General features: G+C 38.9%; 2 protein-coding genes across 3 annotated transcripts in view; one reads left to right on the top strand and one right to left on the bottom strand.

Annotated features, from left to right (window-relative positions):
- The window catches only part of LOC109916610 (serine protease 23-like), a 98,789-nt gene that overhangs the window by 62,982 nt on the left and 17,791 nt on the right, over positions 1-18,016 (bottom strand). The gene's annotated exons all lie outside the window — the stretch shown is intronic.
- The window catches only part of LOC109911248 (high affinity cationic amino acid transporter 1-like), a 36,164-nt gene that overhangs the window by 7,020 nt on the left and 11,128 nt on the right, over positions 1-18,016 (top strand). Inside the window, exons 1-5 of one of the 2 annotated variants that reach the window (XM_048604936.1) lie at positions 9,412-9,484; positions 11,828-12,209; positions 14,379-14,537; positions 15,508-15,670; positions 16,680-16,804. In XM_048604936.1, coding sequence (XP_048460893.1) covers positions 11,840-12,209; positions 14,379-14,537; positions 15,508-15,670; positions 16,680-16,804 — 817 coding nt within the window. In that variant the 5' untranslated portion in view covers positions 9,412-9,484; positions 11,828-11,839. Of the gene's footprint in view, positions 1-9,411; positions 9,485-11,827; positions 12,210-14,378; positions 14,538-15,507; positions 15,671-16,679; positions 16,805-18,016 lie in introns of those variants that run through there. The other variant, XM_020510541.2, reaches the window with a different exon arrangement.

Genomic DNA, 18,016 nt, shown 5'->3' with positions numbered 1-18,016 from the left:
TCAGCCTTCCTGCTCCTCTGATGCTGCTTGGCCTGCTGTGTTCATCCAGCTCTACACCTTGTTATATCAAATTAAAGAAGTCATTTTTGACTCTTAAATGTTGACTGTTTCTCTCTTTACAAATTCTGTTTTAATCAATAGATTTTGTTTTGAAACATACCTTTTGACCAACTCTTGTTCTGCAGTATGCTCCTTCAGTGAATGTAGTTTAGTTTGGATTAGTCACTGATGAGGTATTTGTTGTACTGATGTCAACACTGGCAGCCACTTTTGGCAGATGTTGATTCAAAAAGTTAAATTGCTACTGGCATTATGAAGTTTGACAAACTGTTGGTGTTGCTCAATAACTTCCTTAAAGGAAATCTTTCTGTCTTTCATAGAATGTGCCTTAAGTTTGTTATTCTATGAGTGACAGATAATTTGGGGATCACACCTCCTATTCTTTATCCAGTAACTTCACATAGACACTTCCAAGATTACACAATTCTGTTTTTTGTAGGACAAAGTGTTATTTTTATGTCTGCTTCTTCCCCAAGGAGAGAAACAGTGTAAAAGGTTAATACCTTAGCTAATGACTTTTAAGTTTAATGCACCACCTAATACATTAATGAACTGTAAAGACTAGAAGGTCCCAGTCAGTGTTAGATGATCTTTGGTTTCAGAATCTAAGCGGAGGTGCCAAAAATAGGAGCCAGTGTTTTTATTCCTGATTGGTTCCCAGTACTTTGTAATGATATTGAAAAAGAACAGGATCATGCCAAGGGTTACCTACTGACAATTTATCTACCAATGGACAAATGATAAGGATCACCAGAGGAAACTTGTGATGAGAGAGGGAGGGAATTTTTTTTCTCTGGGTTAATAAGGCCTACGGAATGCAAGGCTTCATTAATTGAGGCGTAGAGATCAGAAGCAAGGAAGTTGTGAACCATTATAGTGTCAATTTAAAGTTTGAGAATCTTTGGAACCCTTTGCCACAGAAAAGTATGGGGCAGAGTCCTTGCATATATTTAATGCTGAGATAGATCCTTGATCAATAAGGGAATTAGGTTATGGAGAAAAGGCAGGAAAGTGGACGAGGGGAATATCAGATCAGCTGTGATCCTATTGCGTGGCAGAGCAGACGTGAGGAATCAAACAGCCTACTCCTTTCTTATTTCTTATGGTCTTATTGAAAACAGTGCTTCAGTTTCACTTGGAACATTGTACTCTATTCTGGGTACACGTTTTAGGAAGGAATTGAGGGCATTGCAGAAGTTGCAGAAAAGAATCACAAGATGGCTCCAGACCTAAGAGACTTGTAGATTGTCAAAACTGAGGCTTTTCTCTATGGAGAAAAGAAGGATGAGCAGGTAATTGATAGTAATGTTCAAAATCATCAAGAGTCTGGAGATTGTAGATTGAGAGAGACTTCCCATGAGTGAGTGGTTTGAGAACCAGAAGGTACTGGGGATAAACCTTTTTATGCAGCGAGTAACTACAACGTGGAGTGCATTGGCTGAGAGGATGGTGGAGGCAAACTCAATTGTGCTTCAAAAGACAATCAGATAATTATGTGAAGAGAAAGATTTAAAGGGCTATAGGCAGAAAGCAGAGGAGTGGGCCTAACTGAGAGGCTGTCACAGAGCTGATAAGGAAATGTCAGGCTGGATGACCTTCTTCTCTGCTGTAACCATTGATATGATAGACTTTTTATGGCTTTTTTTATACAAAGTATTATGGTACAAGATTGTATTAGCATGACAACAACAACTTATATGAACATATGGATCAGGAGCAGGAATGGCCATTCTGCCTCTTAAGCCCACTTTGCCACTTAGTAAGTTCATACCTAATATGGTTACATCCTCAATCCACATACCCACCTACCCCGATAATCTTTCACCCCCTTGCTTAACCAGAATCTATCTACATTAAAACCAAAAGAACTGCGGATGCTGTAAATCAGGAAATCTACCTCCACCTTAAAATTATTCAAGGACTCTGTTTCCTCCACCTTTTTCAAATTGAGAGGTTGAAAGACACATGACCCTGTGAATGAGGGCCATCACTTCCTTCCTAATCTCTCTTTTAAATGGGCGACCCCTGATTTTTTTTTAAGTGACCCCTAGTTCTAGACGCTCACACAAGAGAAAACTGTTGTCTCTACGTCTACCCTGCCAAGACTTGGATCTTGAATGTTCCAATCAAGTTGCTTTCCACTGTTCTAAACACCAGTGGAAGCAAGCCTAGCCTGTCCAATCTTCCATCTTAAATATAACCCTCTCATTCCATGAATTAGCCTAGTAATCCTCTCTGAACTTGTATTTATACAGTACTTTCTAAAATTTTAAAACATTCCAGGTATTTCAGAGAAGCATAACAGGGATAAAATAACACCAAGCTAAAGGAAGAGACAGTAGGACAAGTAACCAATAGCTGTGTATCCCAATGACTGTTTGAGTTTGTGTGTACAGAACAGCAAATTAGTGTTTGCAGCTAGCAAATTATTTATTTGGGACTTGATTTTCAGTCCCCACTAGGGCCTGGCTTGGAGGTGGCCAGCTGCTCTCGCTAGAGCTGCTGGCTGGTGTGCTGGTTCCCCAGTTCCAGATTGTGCCCAAGCCATTTTTGCAGAGGGGGAGTAGGAGGTCGGGTGGTCGGGTGTGGAGGTGGTGGTAGGCCACAGACAAAACTACACAGGTATGCTAGCTGACATGTTTATTAAGAACCAATTGAGGCCAGTCAAAGAAGGCTGATTGAGGTTGTCAAGTCCACCTCCAAGTTCCTGCCAGTCACTGGGACCAGTTTAGGTGCCTGAATATGGCAAACCAGAGTGGCGGGATGCAGCACATGAAGTATGCTTTGAGGCCCTCCTACCTGGATGCTATAGCAGTTGTGGGCCACTTTGCCAAAGGGTTACCTAACCATCCCACAACAGTGATGGCCATGCTGCAATTTTTTTTAGTTTAAGTTGAAAAAGTTTTGGGAAGAGTCTGGTCATTTAAACCTGGAAGCCTCTGATCCTCTAGCTTTGAAAGACTGTCTTGGTATCCTAAATTGAATAGCAAACCTGCCCTCTAGCCATTTGTTTGCTGTCCAGAAAATATCAGAATATATGACTGTCATGCACAGTGTGGGTTTTGACCCAGATTTCAACTTGGTTTTTCTTTTTTAATCTATATTTCCTGTTTTCCTTGGTTCCTTTTTAAGCAATTGTACAGTCACAGCCCCAGATATTTCCATGATTTCTTAACCATGTTGCGTATGTCTAAGTAATGTGAAAATCTGGACACCGGCTTTTCCAGTTTTTCCTTTGGTGAGATATTTCATTGCAATTTTTTATTATTAATTCTAATAACTGATTGACGTTAACAAGGTTTGAAGCGCCATCTTTATTTTAGTGGTTGCTTTTCCATCTTAAACTTCTGAGAATGGCTACTTGGGCCAAGTAAATTAGTATGTCAGCATGATTCAACATCTCTGGGAGAGAAAGAAATAGGAGGAGAAGAAAAGATCAGATGACTAATCTTTCCTGTAATTGAATGAGCCTGTTGTTCAAGTGCAATCCTAATTGAACTCCTCATGACTAAATACCAAAAGTGTTTCCTGTGCTGGAAATCTCTCAGCATCAGTAAATTAGTTCTGAAAATGTAGGAAGGGAACTGATGTAATTGGAGACTGACAAACTTCAAAATATTTCCTTAAGGCTGCTGTGCGTTGTCAAGGAAACGAATGACATGCAGACAGAGAGGTTGTATGGAAAGTACACCATTTGAAATTGATACTTATAGTTCTGAGTGTGTTTAGTACCACATTAGTGTTGCATGTAAAAAAGCCTCTGTATTTGTGTTTCAGATTTGGAATTAATCAGTTTTCTTTCCACTTCCTTCCAATTGTAGAATTATTTGTATTGCAGTCAAATTACTTTACTTGCTTACAAATCCCTTATTAAATGACATTCTACAGACTTGTCATGGAATCATAGTTATACAGCATGGAAACAGACCCTGCAGTCCAGCTTGTCCATGCCAACCAAATATTCTAAATTAATGTAGTCCCATTTGCCAGCATTTGGCCAGTATCCTTCTTATTCATGTGCCCATCCAGATGCCTTTTAAATGTTGTAATTATACCAGCCTCCATCACTTCCTCTGCCCTCTAGTTTTGGACTCACCCACCCCAGGAAAAAGACTTTGACTATTCACCCTATCTATGCTCCTCATGATTTTATAAACTTCTATAAGGGATGCTCCAGGGAAAATAGCCCCAGCTTATTCAGCCTCTCCATATAGCTGAAATCCTCCAACCATGGCAACATCCTTGTAAATCTTTTCTGAACCCTTTCAAGTTTCACAACATCCTTCCTATAGCATGGAGACAAGAATTGAATGCAGCATTCCAAGGTAGCCTGATCAATGTCCTGTACGCCCTCAACATGACCTCCCAACTCTTGTACTCACTGTACTGACCAATAAAGGCAAGCATACCAAACACCGACTCTACTTTCAAGGAACTATGAACCTGCACTCCAAGGTCTCTTTGTTCAGCAACACTCTCCAGGACCTTAAGTGTATAAGTCCTGCCCTGATTTGCCTTACTAAAATGCAGCACCTCATATTTATCTAAATTAAATGCCTTCTGCCACTCCTCGGCCCATTGGCCCATCTGATCAAGGTCCCGTTGTACTCCAAGGTACGACGCTTTCTTTGCTGTCCCCTACACCTCCAATTTCGGTGTCATCTGCAAACTTACTAACCATGCCTCCTATATTCATGTCCAAATCACTTTATATAAATGACAAAAAGCAGTGGATCCAGCACCGATCCTTGTGGCACACTGCTGGTCACAGGCCTCCAAATCTGAGAAGCAACCCTCTATCACCACCCTCTGTCTCCTAGTTTCGAGCCAGGTCTGTTTGCAAATGGCTAGTTCTCCCTATATTGTGATCTAACCTTGCTAACCAGTCTACCATGGGGAATGAATATAAAAACAAAAGCTAATTTTGAGATGGGTCAGAAAATGGGACACACAGTTTTAGATTCATAGGGCAGAATCTTCCAGGCCCGCTCAGAGCTCCTAGAAGGGTAGTGTAGGAACTTGATTGGATGGGAGACAAAAATTCAATTTCCCAGTGTCTGGTTTAGAGTTTACTTTTGAGTGCTCATACTTTTTGGTGAGGGGGTGGGTCAAGGTTCAGGAACATGTTTTGCATTCATTCGCATTCTGACTTCAATCTTGTTAGTCAAATAAGACTCCATAAATAAAGTGCATACCTACCTGGGTACGTTTTTTTTTCCTTTAAGCTTCAGTGACTATAAACTTCTTCAGTAACTTGTCTCCTTCATAACAAAGCCGTTTCTTTATGCAAATGCTCAGAAGTATTATGAGTTAAGCCTCAATGGATCATTCAGCTTATGACAATATCCTGTCTTGCTTGTGGTTCTTAAATGCTCACAGTGTAAAAGGTAAAGCCCGGCAAAGCAAGGCACCCACGCTATCTGATGCAAGCCAATGTGTCAAAGGCGGACAAGGGAGTACTGAACTGGAAAGGAGGCTTTACTTAGTGGGATCAACAGCAAATATACACAGGAAACGTGGACAGCAATTATAGTGAATACATTTAAAGGGTATTGTTATTGGGGACACCGAAGGATTCAAGGGAATGAAATGAGCAAAGCGGGTTACCAATGAACAGGTTCATTAAAAATATTTATCACTGACATGTAGATAGGTGATAGACATTGACTCCAGAAAAATAAACATTTAGCTTAAGTTCCCACTTTCCAGAGGTTAGGATAGCAGTGAATGAGAGACTCCATACTGTTTGCATTGCTACATATGATCATATGAGTTGTCTGCATTGATCATCCTCCCCTCAAGCTAATCCAGAAGGAAAATTTACATAGTCAGAAGTCTTAACAGATTTTACGAGACCACAGTACTGTTGTATGAAGTGCTGTATTTGTTTCAGGTCTACTGCTGTACAAAAGCTTGACACCGATGTGCTGAAATTGACTTCAGTGCTCTTTAATCTCACCTTTCCCATAGCCAATCTCCAGTTATCTCCAATTTTCCAGGAATACTGCACATTGTTTCTATTTAAATAATGATTATCCTGATAAGGTAATTATTTTTTTCCTGTACTGTTTCTACATGCTTGGCACTGTATAAGCTCTGCACCATCAAAGGAGCAACTGTTTAAGGATTGATTTAATGACCAATGCATCCATAACCAATTTACTGTGGTTGTAATATGTACAATCTATAATAGCGGTTCAGTGTTCCCTCTCAGCTATATGAGCATGCAGCAGCTCCGATGTTTCTCATGTGGCGATCAATGTCAGCACCTCAATCGTGGCTTTGACTTCTGGTTCTAGAAGTCGCAGCCATGCATGGGTCTCAGAGGCTGCATGACTGGTAAGAAAATTAGAGGGAACGCTACAGTGCTTCCCAACCTTTTCAGTATCATGGCATACTTCAATTAGACACAGTTCTACAGCACGTCCACTCTTTTTAGCCACATTCATTGCTTATAAATGTTGCATTTTATTTGTGATTTAGAGAAGTTTGCGACATTGTGCATACGATAGGCTAAAGATGGATCAAAAGCATTAAAGCTTCAAATCCACCGACAAAAGTACCATGCTGTTTGTGTCCTTTTCTTGAAAGTCAATCTCATGGAACTCCCATCACCTTCATCAGGAGAGTAGCATTAAGAAACATTAACGACAGGAACAAAAACAAAGTTGCTGGAAAAGCTCAGCAGGTTTGGCAGCATCTGTGAAGAAAAAATCAGAGTTAACATTTTGGGTCTGGTGACCCTTCCTTAGAACTCAGTTAAGAAACATTAACATGGCTACATGTGTACTTTTGATGGACACAAATAGAGATGTCAATCCCCAAAACTGTGATTAAGAAGAATGAGGTACAGAGGAATTTAGCAGTTAAAATGGTGGTTGAAAGGTGGCTCCGTTTTGACAAAGAGCTGGAGTTGATGCAACAATAAAGCATTATGTGATTTGTGTGCCTGAGATGTTCATCCCAAAAACAGTCTATTGTGATGTTGTCCTTGTCCCAAGCAAGCCTTTGAAAAGCTATCAGGCATGCATGTTCTTCTAGTTGTGAGGAAAGCTACTGCTGCATGAGCTTCTGGGTGTAGCTCCTTTTTATTGATTGCTGCAATGAAGTGACAGAAGTTTGATTGTATATGAAAACATTTTTAAAAGCAAATCTGTATAATGTGGGTGATTGCTGCTTGGATTTCTGTTCTTAACATTATCTATTTGTTCATTTCCCCGAAATCATGTGCCCAAAGAAATCACCATTGCACAATTGATGGGGCAGGTGATGATCTCAAGTCAGTTTTCTTCCAGAGTTGCAAAACTCCGATGTCTTTTATGACTCGTGGATGAATTTTGCTGCAGAAAACCAGAGGAAATCACAGCTTGTTGCAGTCACTGTTTTGATTTGAAACTAATGATCATGCTCAAATCTGAGGCATTAATTTCCTGTCGGTGATGTAGCATGCTGGAGAGATACTGTATCATATTTAGAGACTGCCATTAGCGCAAACAATAATCCTATTTCAGTGATCCAAAATGATGAACGATTGATGTGACTTAGAAGTTTTCACTTCCACCTCAATGTGCTTTTGCTACCCGGTCTTTGTGTCTGAATCCATGTTGCCAGGAGCTAATTTGAGACAGCTCTCTAGCAGCTTTAGCAATGTACGATTGTCCAATCAGAAGAGCACCTGCAGTCACTTTGTGTCTGTTTCACAAACCGTCTCGCTCTCGCTCTTGCTCTCTCACTCAGACAGTTTAGATTTTTGCCAGTTCCACTCGGCTTTTCATCCTCTACTTTTTTGCACTTCATTCTCCAATTTAAAGCTCTTTCGTTTTTATATTTTATTTTGCCTCATTTGAACTTTAAATGTTATTTCAAATTTGTAATTTTGATTTAACTTTGTACAATGCAACAATATAACACAGCAAGGCACGCAGTGAATATTAATTATGTAAGAAAAATACAATAGCACTGAGTGTCCCCACATTGCCGCAGTTTAAGAAGGCAGCTCACCACCCTCTCTGGGACAAGTAATAGGCAATAAGTGCTGACCTAGCCTGTGATTCCCATATCTCATCAACAAATAAAATAAATGGTGTGATAACTCCTTTAATTTCAGGATGTGATGCGTCAGAAGTTGGTTGCTGTTCTTATTCTTCCATTCAGAATAGTTAAATAATTTGTACAATAAATAACTGGAAGGTTCTCAGACACAAGTTGCCCACCAGTTATATACTGATATCTAAAAGCTTCAGCTTCCAGTTTTTCTAACTCTTCTTCATATAACTTGCAGTGATCTGATTCTTGACTGTTCGAATGAGCTTTTGCTGGCAAATAAAAACCTGCTTCTGCAGCAGAAACTTTCACACTGCATTTTTGTTTGGTTGGAGTTCTTGAATACATTCTCTGGTTGCCATCACAACGTTATGATAACTGTCTTTAGCAAAGCCGTAAATACATTCATTTAAAATAACTTATGATTTCAATAGAAATAGTCGATATAAGAAGCCCTGCGATTATATTTGACATCTGACCAACACTCAGTAACCAGAATATCTTTTCCTTCCAATCTCATAGAGACAAATCTGTCACAGACAAACAACGTTCCTGACTTCCAAGTCTCTGCAACCCTGTCTCACCAAAGGGGCAGTCATTTACTATTTGTTGAAGACTGTTCAGTCACAGGGCAAAAACCCTTTACCAGCAAGATCTCTGTGGAGATTTATGAATTGTATTTGTTTACTAATATGTTGCCTGTTTGTGGCAGATATCAAGAAATCACAGTGCCCATGCTATACTATTGATGATTTTTCTAATGTGTGTTGTAAGCTGGCAGTCAAGGAAGGCATCCTGTGCTATGGAAAGCATTGGTTAGTATTGTTGTCGATGCAAAAAAAAATTAATAATTTGGCTGATTCCTGTTGGGATAAAGATAGAAACAATCGCCTTGTTCCTTCCCAGAATAAATCCTTCCAGTATTAATGGCATGCTGGTTCAGGTCAGTTTTAATAAGTGAATAAATCTTGTCTAGCATAGCAGGTTTTGTACAATGATGAGGTTAACTCAAAGTGGAACTGTTTCTCTTTCTGTCTTGTCATGTGTTTACAATATGATTTTTTTTAAGTGAAACAGTGTCAACCTTGTAGAAAAGACCAATAGCGAAGCAGTTTCTGTGTAATTGCATCTAATTATTAGTAGCTGTTAGAGGATTATGAAATCTGTGGAAGGTTTTTGAATGAATTCATTGTTCTTGTGCATATTTAGGCCAGTAATTTAGAAGTAGATGGATTTGAATGAGTCAGAACTTCCTTCTCTGTGTAAATATAAACAGACGGCTGGTGTTACACATTACAGTTAATTTGGAATGTGAAGGTAAGAACAAAGACAGCAATACTTGGCCCGTATTTCATATTGCCTTCTATGAGATGATAGAGAAGTAAGTGTAATAGTTATTTGAATACTAAAGTGATGGTCTTATTTGTATAGGGAAACAGCAGCTGGTCGGTACAGGCCATAGTAATAGGCTCCTCATTTTGAATTTAAACTTGATAGGGAGATACTGCACATTTCCTGTGGATCAAATTGACAGTTGAAGATTTTTGTTCAAATTGTGAACAGAATAAAGAGACTGAGAATGTCAGCGGTCAAGATCATATTTTTAAATGCACCAGACAACTTAAAACTAGCAAAGACCGGCGGATGGTGTTGTCAGTGGCAACTTTTCACCTGGTGAAAGATCAGTAGCGGACTGAAAGAAGTGGTATGAAAAAGCTGAAAATTCTTGGAGAATTACATCTGAAATAGCTAACTGTCAGTTTCATGTGCTACAATGTAATTTTCCTCACAGGAACTACTGGACTACTGTTTAAAGTGCATATGGGGGTTGTTTTTATAGAATGGATCTTCTAAATGCTTCCCCACCAACCCCCACCCCGCCCTCCTAATCAAGCAATGACAGCTGAGTTGTGCAAAATTATTATTGGTATGATTGCAAAATGATTTTTTTTTGCTTCTTAAAAGATGTTTGGAGTTCGGCAGGATTCAAAAACCTGCGATCTAAGTATATAAACTGTTGAACTTCATCTCTGGTTTCCAGCCTTGTGATTGAATGCAGAGTAGGATTGGGGGGCACCATTAAATTGTTCATTTAAATGGATCACTACCGCAAAGAAAAAGTTTTGAATGGCAGAAAGTTTGTTTTTGTAGTAACTTTGGCTTTATCAATTCTAATAAAGAAACCACAAGGTTAATGTTTCTCTGCTTTTCACTGTCTTGTTATGGTATCCTCCTTCTGCCCTTTGTATTAATGATTAATCAGAAGTACTGCAGTCTGTCAATTGTTCTGTAATTTGACGATTTTTAATTTTGTTGTTTGTAGTTAAACACTTGCATTGCTTCTGTATGCTAAAATAAACAGATTGACCATAGCGTTAAAAGTACAGACTAGAATTGTTGTGAACACTTAACGCACGCAAAGAATAAAGCCATTGAATGTTAATTAAAGTGGTGAAGAATGTCATGTAGGCAGGCTCTCTCATGCTGAAACTATATACCGTACTGTATTGCTCATCTTTCACCTCTTAGCATTGAAACTCTTTTAGAAACCAACATTGGTGACGAGTGCTGTGAACTTCGGCTTCTCAACTTTAAACAATAGAACTTTTATCCAATGTGATTTAACCAGTACCCATGTCTTCACATCACAAGTAGCATTACCAGACCCTTCCCATGCAAGTTTTCCTGTAACTGATGATTAGCTTATTCCAGCCCTGCCTTTCTGCTAAACAATTGTTTGAGTTTTGCTCTTTGCTTTTCTCTGGATGTAACAAATATCCTCTCATTCATGCCTTTGCTCTAAATTCAGTTTAGTTTAACTTTATTTTCTTTGCAATTTCCTTATAGCTAGGCTTATACACAAATCTAACTTGCCTACAGCTTTCCAAAGCACAGACCGCCCTATTTTATGACTAATTTCCTTTTTCCTATCAACTTGAAATGCTTGCCTGTCCCTTTTTCACATCCCAAAGCAAGAGTCCTTCATTTAGAAATATGCCCATGATGTCATATTAACATTATTGCTACAAATTTCTTCAACACTTCCTTCTCAGCTCTTGCCCTCTATTGCTCTGAGTAAGAACTACTGTGCTTCTTCTCTGAATTTGTCACTAATCATCATGACTAACATGTTTTCGACTTTTCTTTGTCCTTCTGCTTTTTTGATTCTTTTCATAAACCTTCAGAAACTTCTGAAAGCAACCTTAATGACCATTCTCCAGTAACATCACCTAACATCTCTCTAGTCCTGCTTGCTGTTCAACTAGTTCCATTATTCTTTATTCATTCACGGGATGAGGGCGTCGCTGGGTGAGGCAGCACATATTGCCCATCCCTAATTGCCCAGAAGGCAGTCAAGAGTCAACCACATTGCTGTGGGTTCTGGAGTCACATGTAGGCGAGACCAGGTAAAGATGGCAGTTTTCCTTCCTGAAAGGGCATTCATGAACCAGATGGGTTTTTCCTGACAATCAACAATGGATTCGTGGTCATCATTAGATTCTTGAATTCAATCAATATCTGAAACTAAATTCCACCATCTGCAGGGGCAGGATTCGAACCTAGGTCCCCAGAATGTTATCTGGGTCTCTGGATTAACAGTCCAGCAATAATACCACTAGGCCATTGCCTCCCCATGATGCACTTTGAAATGTTACAATGTGTTATGGATGCAGTGTAAGTTTTAAACATTTTACAATGATTTTATTTTTCTTTTAAAATACAGCACTTCCATCAAATGCCAAGTAAGATAATGGAGAACTTTGGAAAGAAGTTGATTCGTAGACGAAATGTTGACTGCAACACAGATGAAACCCGGTTTGTCAGATGCCTGACAACAATAGATCTAATTGCACTGGGGGTCGGCAGTACTCTTGGGGCAGGTGTGTACGTTTTAGCAGGTGAAGTAGCCAGGGACAAGGCAGGTCCTGCTATTGTCCTTTGTTTCTTGATCTCTGCTCTTGCCTCAGTACTTGCTGGCCTGTGCTATGCTGAGTTTGGTGCCAGAGTTCCCAAGACTGGATCTGCTTACCTCTACAGCTACGTGACCGTGGGTGAAATATGGGCTTTTATAACCGGCTGGAATTTAATCTTATCATACATGTTGGGTAAGTTTGAGTTTAATTTTATCTTGCTTTTCAAGTTTGTGAAAGGGATAAAAAGTAGTTTTTGTGTTTCTTTTTGATTAAATTTCATTGCACTTTTGTTATTTGCTACTAGAAATAGTTTGAAGCAGTAACACTAAACTACACAGGGCTTTTTCCCCAGTCATCTACTTATCTTCAGGAACTACATAAATAGTAGGTTATGCTAGTTAATCAGAGGTCCTGCCACAAATACAATTTAATGATCAGGAGAACTCCTGGAAAACTCTGCACTGAGGTACTCATAGTGGACGTGTCATGTTTGATTTATTACAATTCTAGAGTACAAATGAAAGAACAGCAGCAAGCTGTCCCAACATCCTCACCAATATTTATCATTTAATGAACATCACTAAAATCAAATAAACTAATCATGTTGGATTTGTTGTACAGAAATTAGCAGCTTGTTTTAAAAAAAACTAATAAATTATTGTACTTAATTGATTACGAGACATATTGGACATCTTCATGATTTGAAGTGCATTTTAAAGAAAACAAGCATTTATAATCAAAAAATTTTAGGGTGTATAGCTGGGGAAGTTGACCATGAAGACTCCAGGTATATGATCAATTTGTACTTACATTTGGAGTACTATCTATAATTTGGATCACTCCTGCAGTGGAGATATCCTGGCTGTATAGAAGAGAGCAACTATCCTAATGTTAGTACTCGGTGCCCTGAACTACAGAGAAACTGCAGAAAATGGCAATATTCATACCATAGAAGTACTGCATTTTTGGAGAATGTGTTATATTTTTCATAGTTCTGAGGGTTTATGATAAATTGTTTGACATTACACGCACTTTGTAACTGAGGGCTATATTATACCCTCCTGCACTGACAGGTTGAAAGATGGGAAAGACTTGTAAAATTCAACAGGTGGCCTATCCACCATCCAAAACGTTTGCCCTTGCCTCCATCCTAATCTTATAAGTGGCAGAGTTATCATTAGGCAGTGAGATGCTTAAGGTGGTAATTAATATTAATTTAGGAGATCCTTTCGTTGACAGGACTTAACCAGCAGAAGAAGAGGCTGATGCCAAGCAAGCAGGAAATTGTAGAGAAACATGTAGGGAAACTAGCCCTAAATACTTACTAAGTTCTGATCCAGTGCTGAATGGCTGTGTACAATAATGGCGGTGATCATGTCTACTGCTAATGACTAGACAGCTGCAGACCTCTAGCTGGTAGCTGAAACAGAATTTCTTGTTCTTTAGGGGCAGAAGTATGGTCAACTGGTTGTTTACTTAATGTGGGGCAGCTGTCCCATGTGTCCGTGTATCTGTACTCTTCCCCACCCAAACTCCATAGTTAGGGTAGGAAGGAGCAGTGTTTACAGTGCCTAGTAAAGTCAAGTCTTAAGGGTTAGGTGCTCAAGAAGGGAATAGGTGTACAGACAGTTTAGATTTAACTACACTGTACAGAGAACAAGCATGTGTGACCAATTGCCCAAGAAAATCATGGAGGCAAATCATTTGAATATGCTAAACCTGGCCGGGTAGTTTGTGAAAGAAATGATTGAGAGGTACCAGATTCAGAATTTTTGATCCGGGTCATCTATTTCTATTGGTATGTTTGTGATACTAAAGATTCTACACGCAAAATATTGTAGATGTTTGGAACTCACTTCCATAAATGGAAGCAGGTGATGGATTATTTGTTGATTTCAAATCTGAGATAGATAAATTTTTATTAAGCAAAGGTATTATGCGATATGGGCCAAAGGCAGGTATCTTGAGTTAGGCCACAGATCAGCCATGATCTCATTTAATAGTGGAATAGGCAGAAGAGATTGAATGGCCTACTCCTGTTCCTATGTTTCTATGTTTAATATAACACCCCAAGGAAATGGGATGTTATATTAAAAAGCAACACTTCTTTACACCTCCAGGTCAAATTTTGTAAAATATGAGAAGTGTGGGTTAAAAGATAATATTTATGTTGTTCACCCAGAAAGAAGAGTATGACTACTGGCAAATGGAACTCCACTTTTCATTTCATTTCGCCTATCCATGTCCACATCAAGTGGTTCCAGGTTTATTTAGACATTAATAAGGAAGAAATAAATAAAGTGTGGTGTCTTCTCTCCCAGCTGAAATCCTTCTGAATTAATATTTGCTTTTATTCCTCAGGTACAGCAAGTGTTGCTCGAGCTTGGAGTTCTACATTTGACAATCTCATTGGTCGGAAAATTTCAATTTTTTTTGAAAGCCACTTGAATATGAATTGCCCTGGTGTGCTTGCAACATATCCAGACATATTTGCAGTCATCTTAATCTTGCTTCTTACAGGTCAGCAACAAACATAAATACTTGTTATGAAAATTAACTGAACAATCAGTGGAGCATGAGTTTTAAGATCATTTTGCCCATTTTAAGGGCATAAAATGAAAGTTAAATCAACAGTTTAGCAGTGCAAAGGCCCATGTCCAAACCACAAAACTGTTTAGGGCCCTTGTAAATTGGTCTGATCCTCTTTTAGGCAGCAGCTTAGAACTCATTTCAACCTTGAAATAAAATTTATGCTAATTTCAGGTGCAGACTTAGAAGTTCATATTTGTCTGAGCTGGCTGAATGTTTTGTTTTATTCTTACAAGTGGGTGGCACTGGCTAGGCCCAGCATTTATCAGTTATCCCAGAGGGAAGTTAAGAGTCAGCTACATTGTCAGTCATTGTGGGTCTGGGGTCACACATAAGGCAGATTTCCTTACCTATGCATTAGCATTCTTCTATAAGTACCATGACCTGTACTGTAAACTGTACTTCAGATGTGATCTCATCAATGCCCTTATAACTGAAGCATAACCTCCCTTTCTTGCATTCAATTCTCCTTTTAATAACCAATACCATTCTATTAGATTTCCTAATTACTTGCTGTTCCTGCATACTAAATTTATGCAATAGGAAACACAGATCTCTCTGTATCCCAAAGCTCTGTAACCTTTCACCATTTAGATAATAACGGCAAGAGGTTGCCTCTGAAACTCCTAGGAAAGGAAAGAAAATGAAGGGAAAATAAATAAAAACCAGTGACTCTGGGAATTTTTTTTCTCTCTGACTCCATAAGGCAACCAAGCAAACTCCCAAATAGTAGTCACTTGATGTATCATTAGAAGTTGGTAGGACAGCATATGCAGATTATCTGTCTTCATCCATCATAAATTTGTCAAGCCCATTTAAAAAAAATTATAAGTAGCAAAATTAAAAATGCAATTCACTTATAAGATGCCTCTGTTTAATTGATTTGTGCTTATCTTTATAGGTCTTTTGGCATTTGGAGTGAGTGAGTCAGCACTGGTAAACAAAATCTTTACTGCCATAAACCTAATGGTCCTGTGCTTCGTTATTATAACGGGTTTTGTGAAAGGTGACATCAAAAACTGGCAGCTAACGGAATCTGACTACAATGAGACCTATATCAACAGGTTTGTACATAGTTCTTTACTCCTTTCAAATTGTCTTGGAGTTTTTCATTTTGCATCATCAATGGTTTTTTTTCTCCAACCTTGTTTCCCATCATTCAAAAGTGCTGGTTCATTTTGGAAGATGATAAACTTGAGAAGCTGTTAATAATGTGATTCACATTTTCCAGTTGATGCTTTTCTAACTCTGGCATTAACCTTTTTAGTCAAAATGGATGAAAGCCAGTGTTAAAATAATACCAAATAGGATATTCAGTCATGTGATGTCATGAGCGGTGAGTAGATCATGCCCCCTGCTAGCGTCAATTCATGCGCTATTTCCAGCAGGGGTTATTGTACAGGAATCAGAACTTTCCCCTCTTCCTTTTCACATGTACTGAGGGTTGCTAAATCTGCCAATACCAGATATGCATTTGGTGTGTGTAGGTGTGAAAGGACTAAATTTAAAACAGAATATGTGCATTAAGGTGTAGGATATGAGCACTTGGGTTAGTGCTCTTTAACTGAAGTAAAACTCTATCGGAAGTATCCAACACATATTTCAGAAAAACATTATGGATTGGATTAGATCTCAGCTGACTTGTAGTTTGGAGATGATCATGAGTTATGTGAAGAGATAGGCTTTGGGAAATACTTAGCCTCTTGGCTCTCAGGCATTATGTTAAAAGTGTTTGACTTATGCACCTGGCCCTGTTTCAGTTCATTTTCCCTGCCAGTAACCCAACCCCAACGATCCTTGGCCAGAGCTAGTTTACAAATAAATATATTAGTGTGAGGTATGTAGACTCCTTAAATAGTTTTGGTGATTAGCATTTTTCCTGAAAATGGAATGGTTGAGTGCTTCTGTTAAGTTTTGGAAGTGGACGGATTTGGAATTTTTAACATTTTGATCTTGGGGGTTTAAATTATTTCCATTGTTTGAAGAGATGACTTTACATCTCTGAATTTTCTATTTATTTGGCTGTACAGTACTTGTTAATATTTATGTGGATTGTGTTTGTTTCTGTCTCAGTACTGAATCAAAAGCAGGAACATTTGGTTCTGGTGGATTCACTCCTTTTGGATTTTTTGGAGTTCTAACAGGAGCTGCAACTTGCTTCTATGCCTTTGTAGGGTTTGATTGTATTGCAACTACAGGTAAGAACACAGCCTTTTTGAAACAAAATTTTAATTTTCTGCTTTATTTTGAAGGTGCTTTTTCATCTTTAGTTCTAATGGAGTAGGTCGGCCTCTGGACCCTCAGTCAAGCACCGTTTATTTTTCCTTTACATTATGGGAATAGATAAAAGTGAAAAGGCTGGAGAACACCTCGAACTTCTGCAGTTTTAGTCTTGATGCACTCCTACAGTGATAAAAGGGAGTCCCAGCATATTGACCTAATGGTAATGGAGGAACAATGGCTTAGTATCCCAAGGCCAGATAGTGTGTGCTGTGGTGAGAAATTTTAAGGTGGTAATATTTTTGGAACATTGTCAATTTTGTCTGCCTTGGAAATAGAGGTTACAGGGGATAGAGGTTCTTTACACAGAGAGTGGTGGGCATGTGGAATCCGCTACTGGCAACGGTAGTGGAGTCGATAATTTAGAGACTTTTAAGCGACCCTTGGATAGGCACATAGAGGATAGTAAAATGTAGGGTATGCAGGGTAGATTGATCTAAGTAGGATAATAGGTCGGCACAACATCGTGGACCAAAGGGCCTGTACTGTGCTGTACTGTTCTATGTTCTAAAGGAGCAACTTTAACCACGTGACCTACGTTAGTGGTTCACTGTTCTTGTTGTGTTAAGGCTGCAGACATTATTCTGATCTGTTAACTATTATAGCACTTAGCTTATTTTTGGTGTTTAGCATGTAGGTGCCTCTGTGTTGCAATTTTTGATACATTTGCATCATTCTGTAGTGTCTAGTGCTGCTTCAGTATGCCAGTCAGTCCTCTGCTTTAAACCAGGATTTATTTGCTGATCTCATAGTGATCAAGCTGTATGGCATATGCAAGGTTGTGAAATAACAGATTTTTGCTGTATACAATTCTGTTACTGCTAACCCACGGTGCCATACCAAAGTCCAGTTTTGGGCTACTAAATCTGGAAATCAGGAAATGTGACCACGCCATGGCTTACAAGAGAAATTAGAGATAGTGTTAGATCCAAGGAAGACGCATTCGAATTGGCCAGAAGAAAACGAAAAGATCTGAGGAGTGGGAGCAGTTTAGAATTTAACAAAGGACAAACGGTTTGATTAAGAAAGGGAAAATAGAATACAAGAGTTAGCATGCAGGGAACATAAAAACAGATTGTAAAAGTTTCTATGGCTATGTGAAAAGAAAAAGATTGTTGAAGACAAATGTA

Source organism: Rhincodon typus, chromosome 14, assembly GCF_021869965.1.
Source record: "Rhincodon typus isolate 14 chromosome 14, sRhiTyp1.1, whole genome shotgun sequence".
NCBI lineage: Eukaryota > Metazoa > Chordata > Chondrichthyes > Orectolobiformes > Rhincodontidae > Rhincodon > Rhincodon typus.
This window is presented reverse-complemented; position numbering and strand designations above follow the sequence as displayed.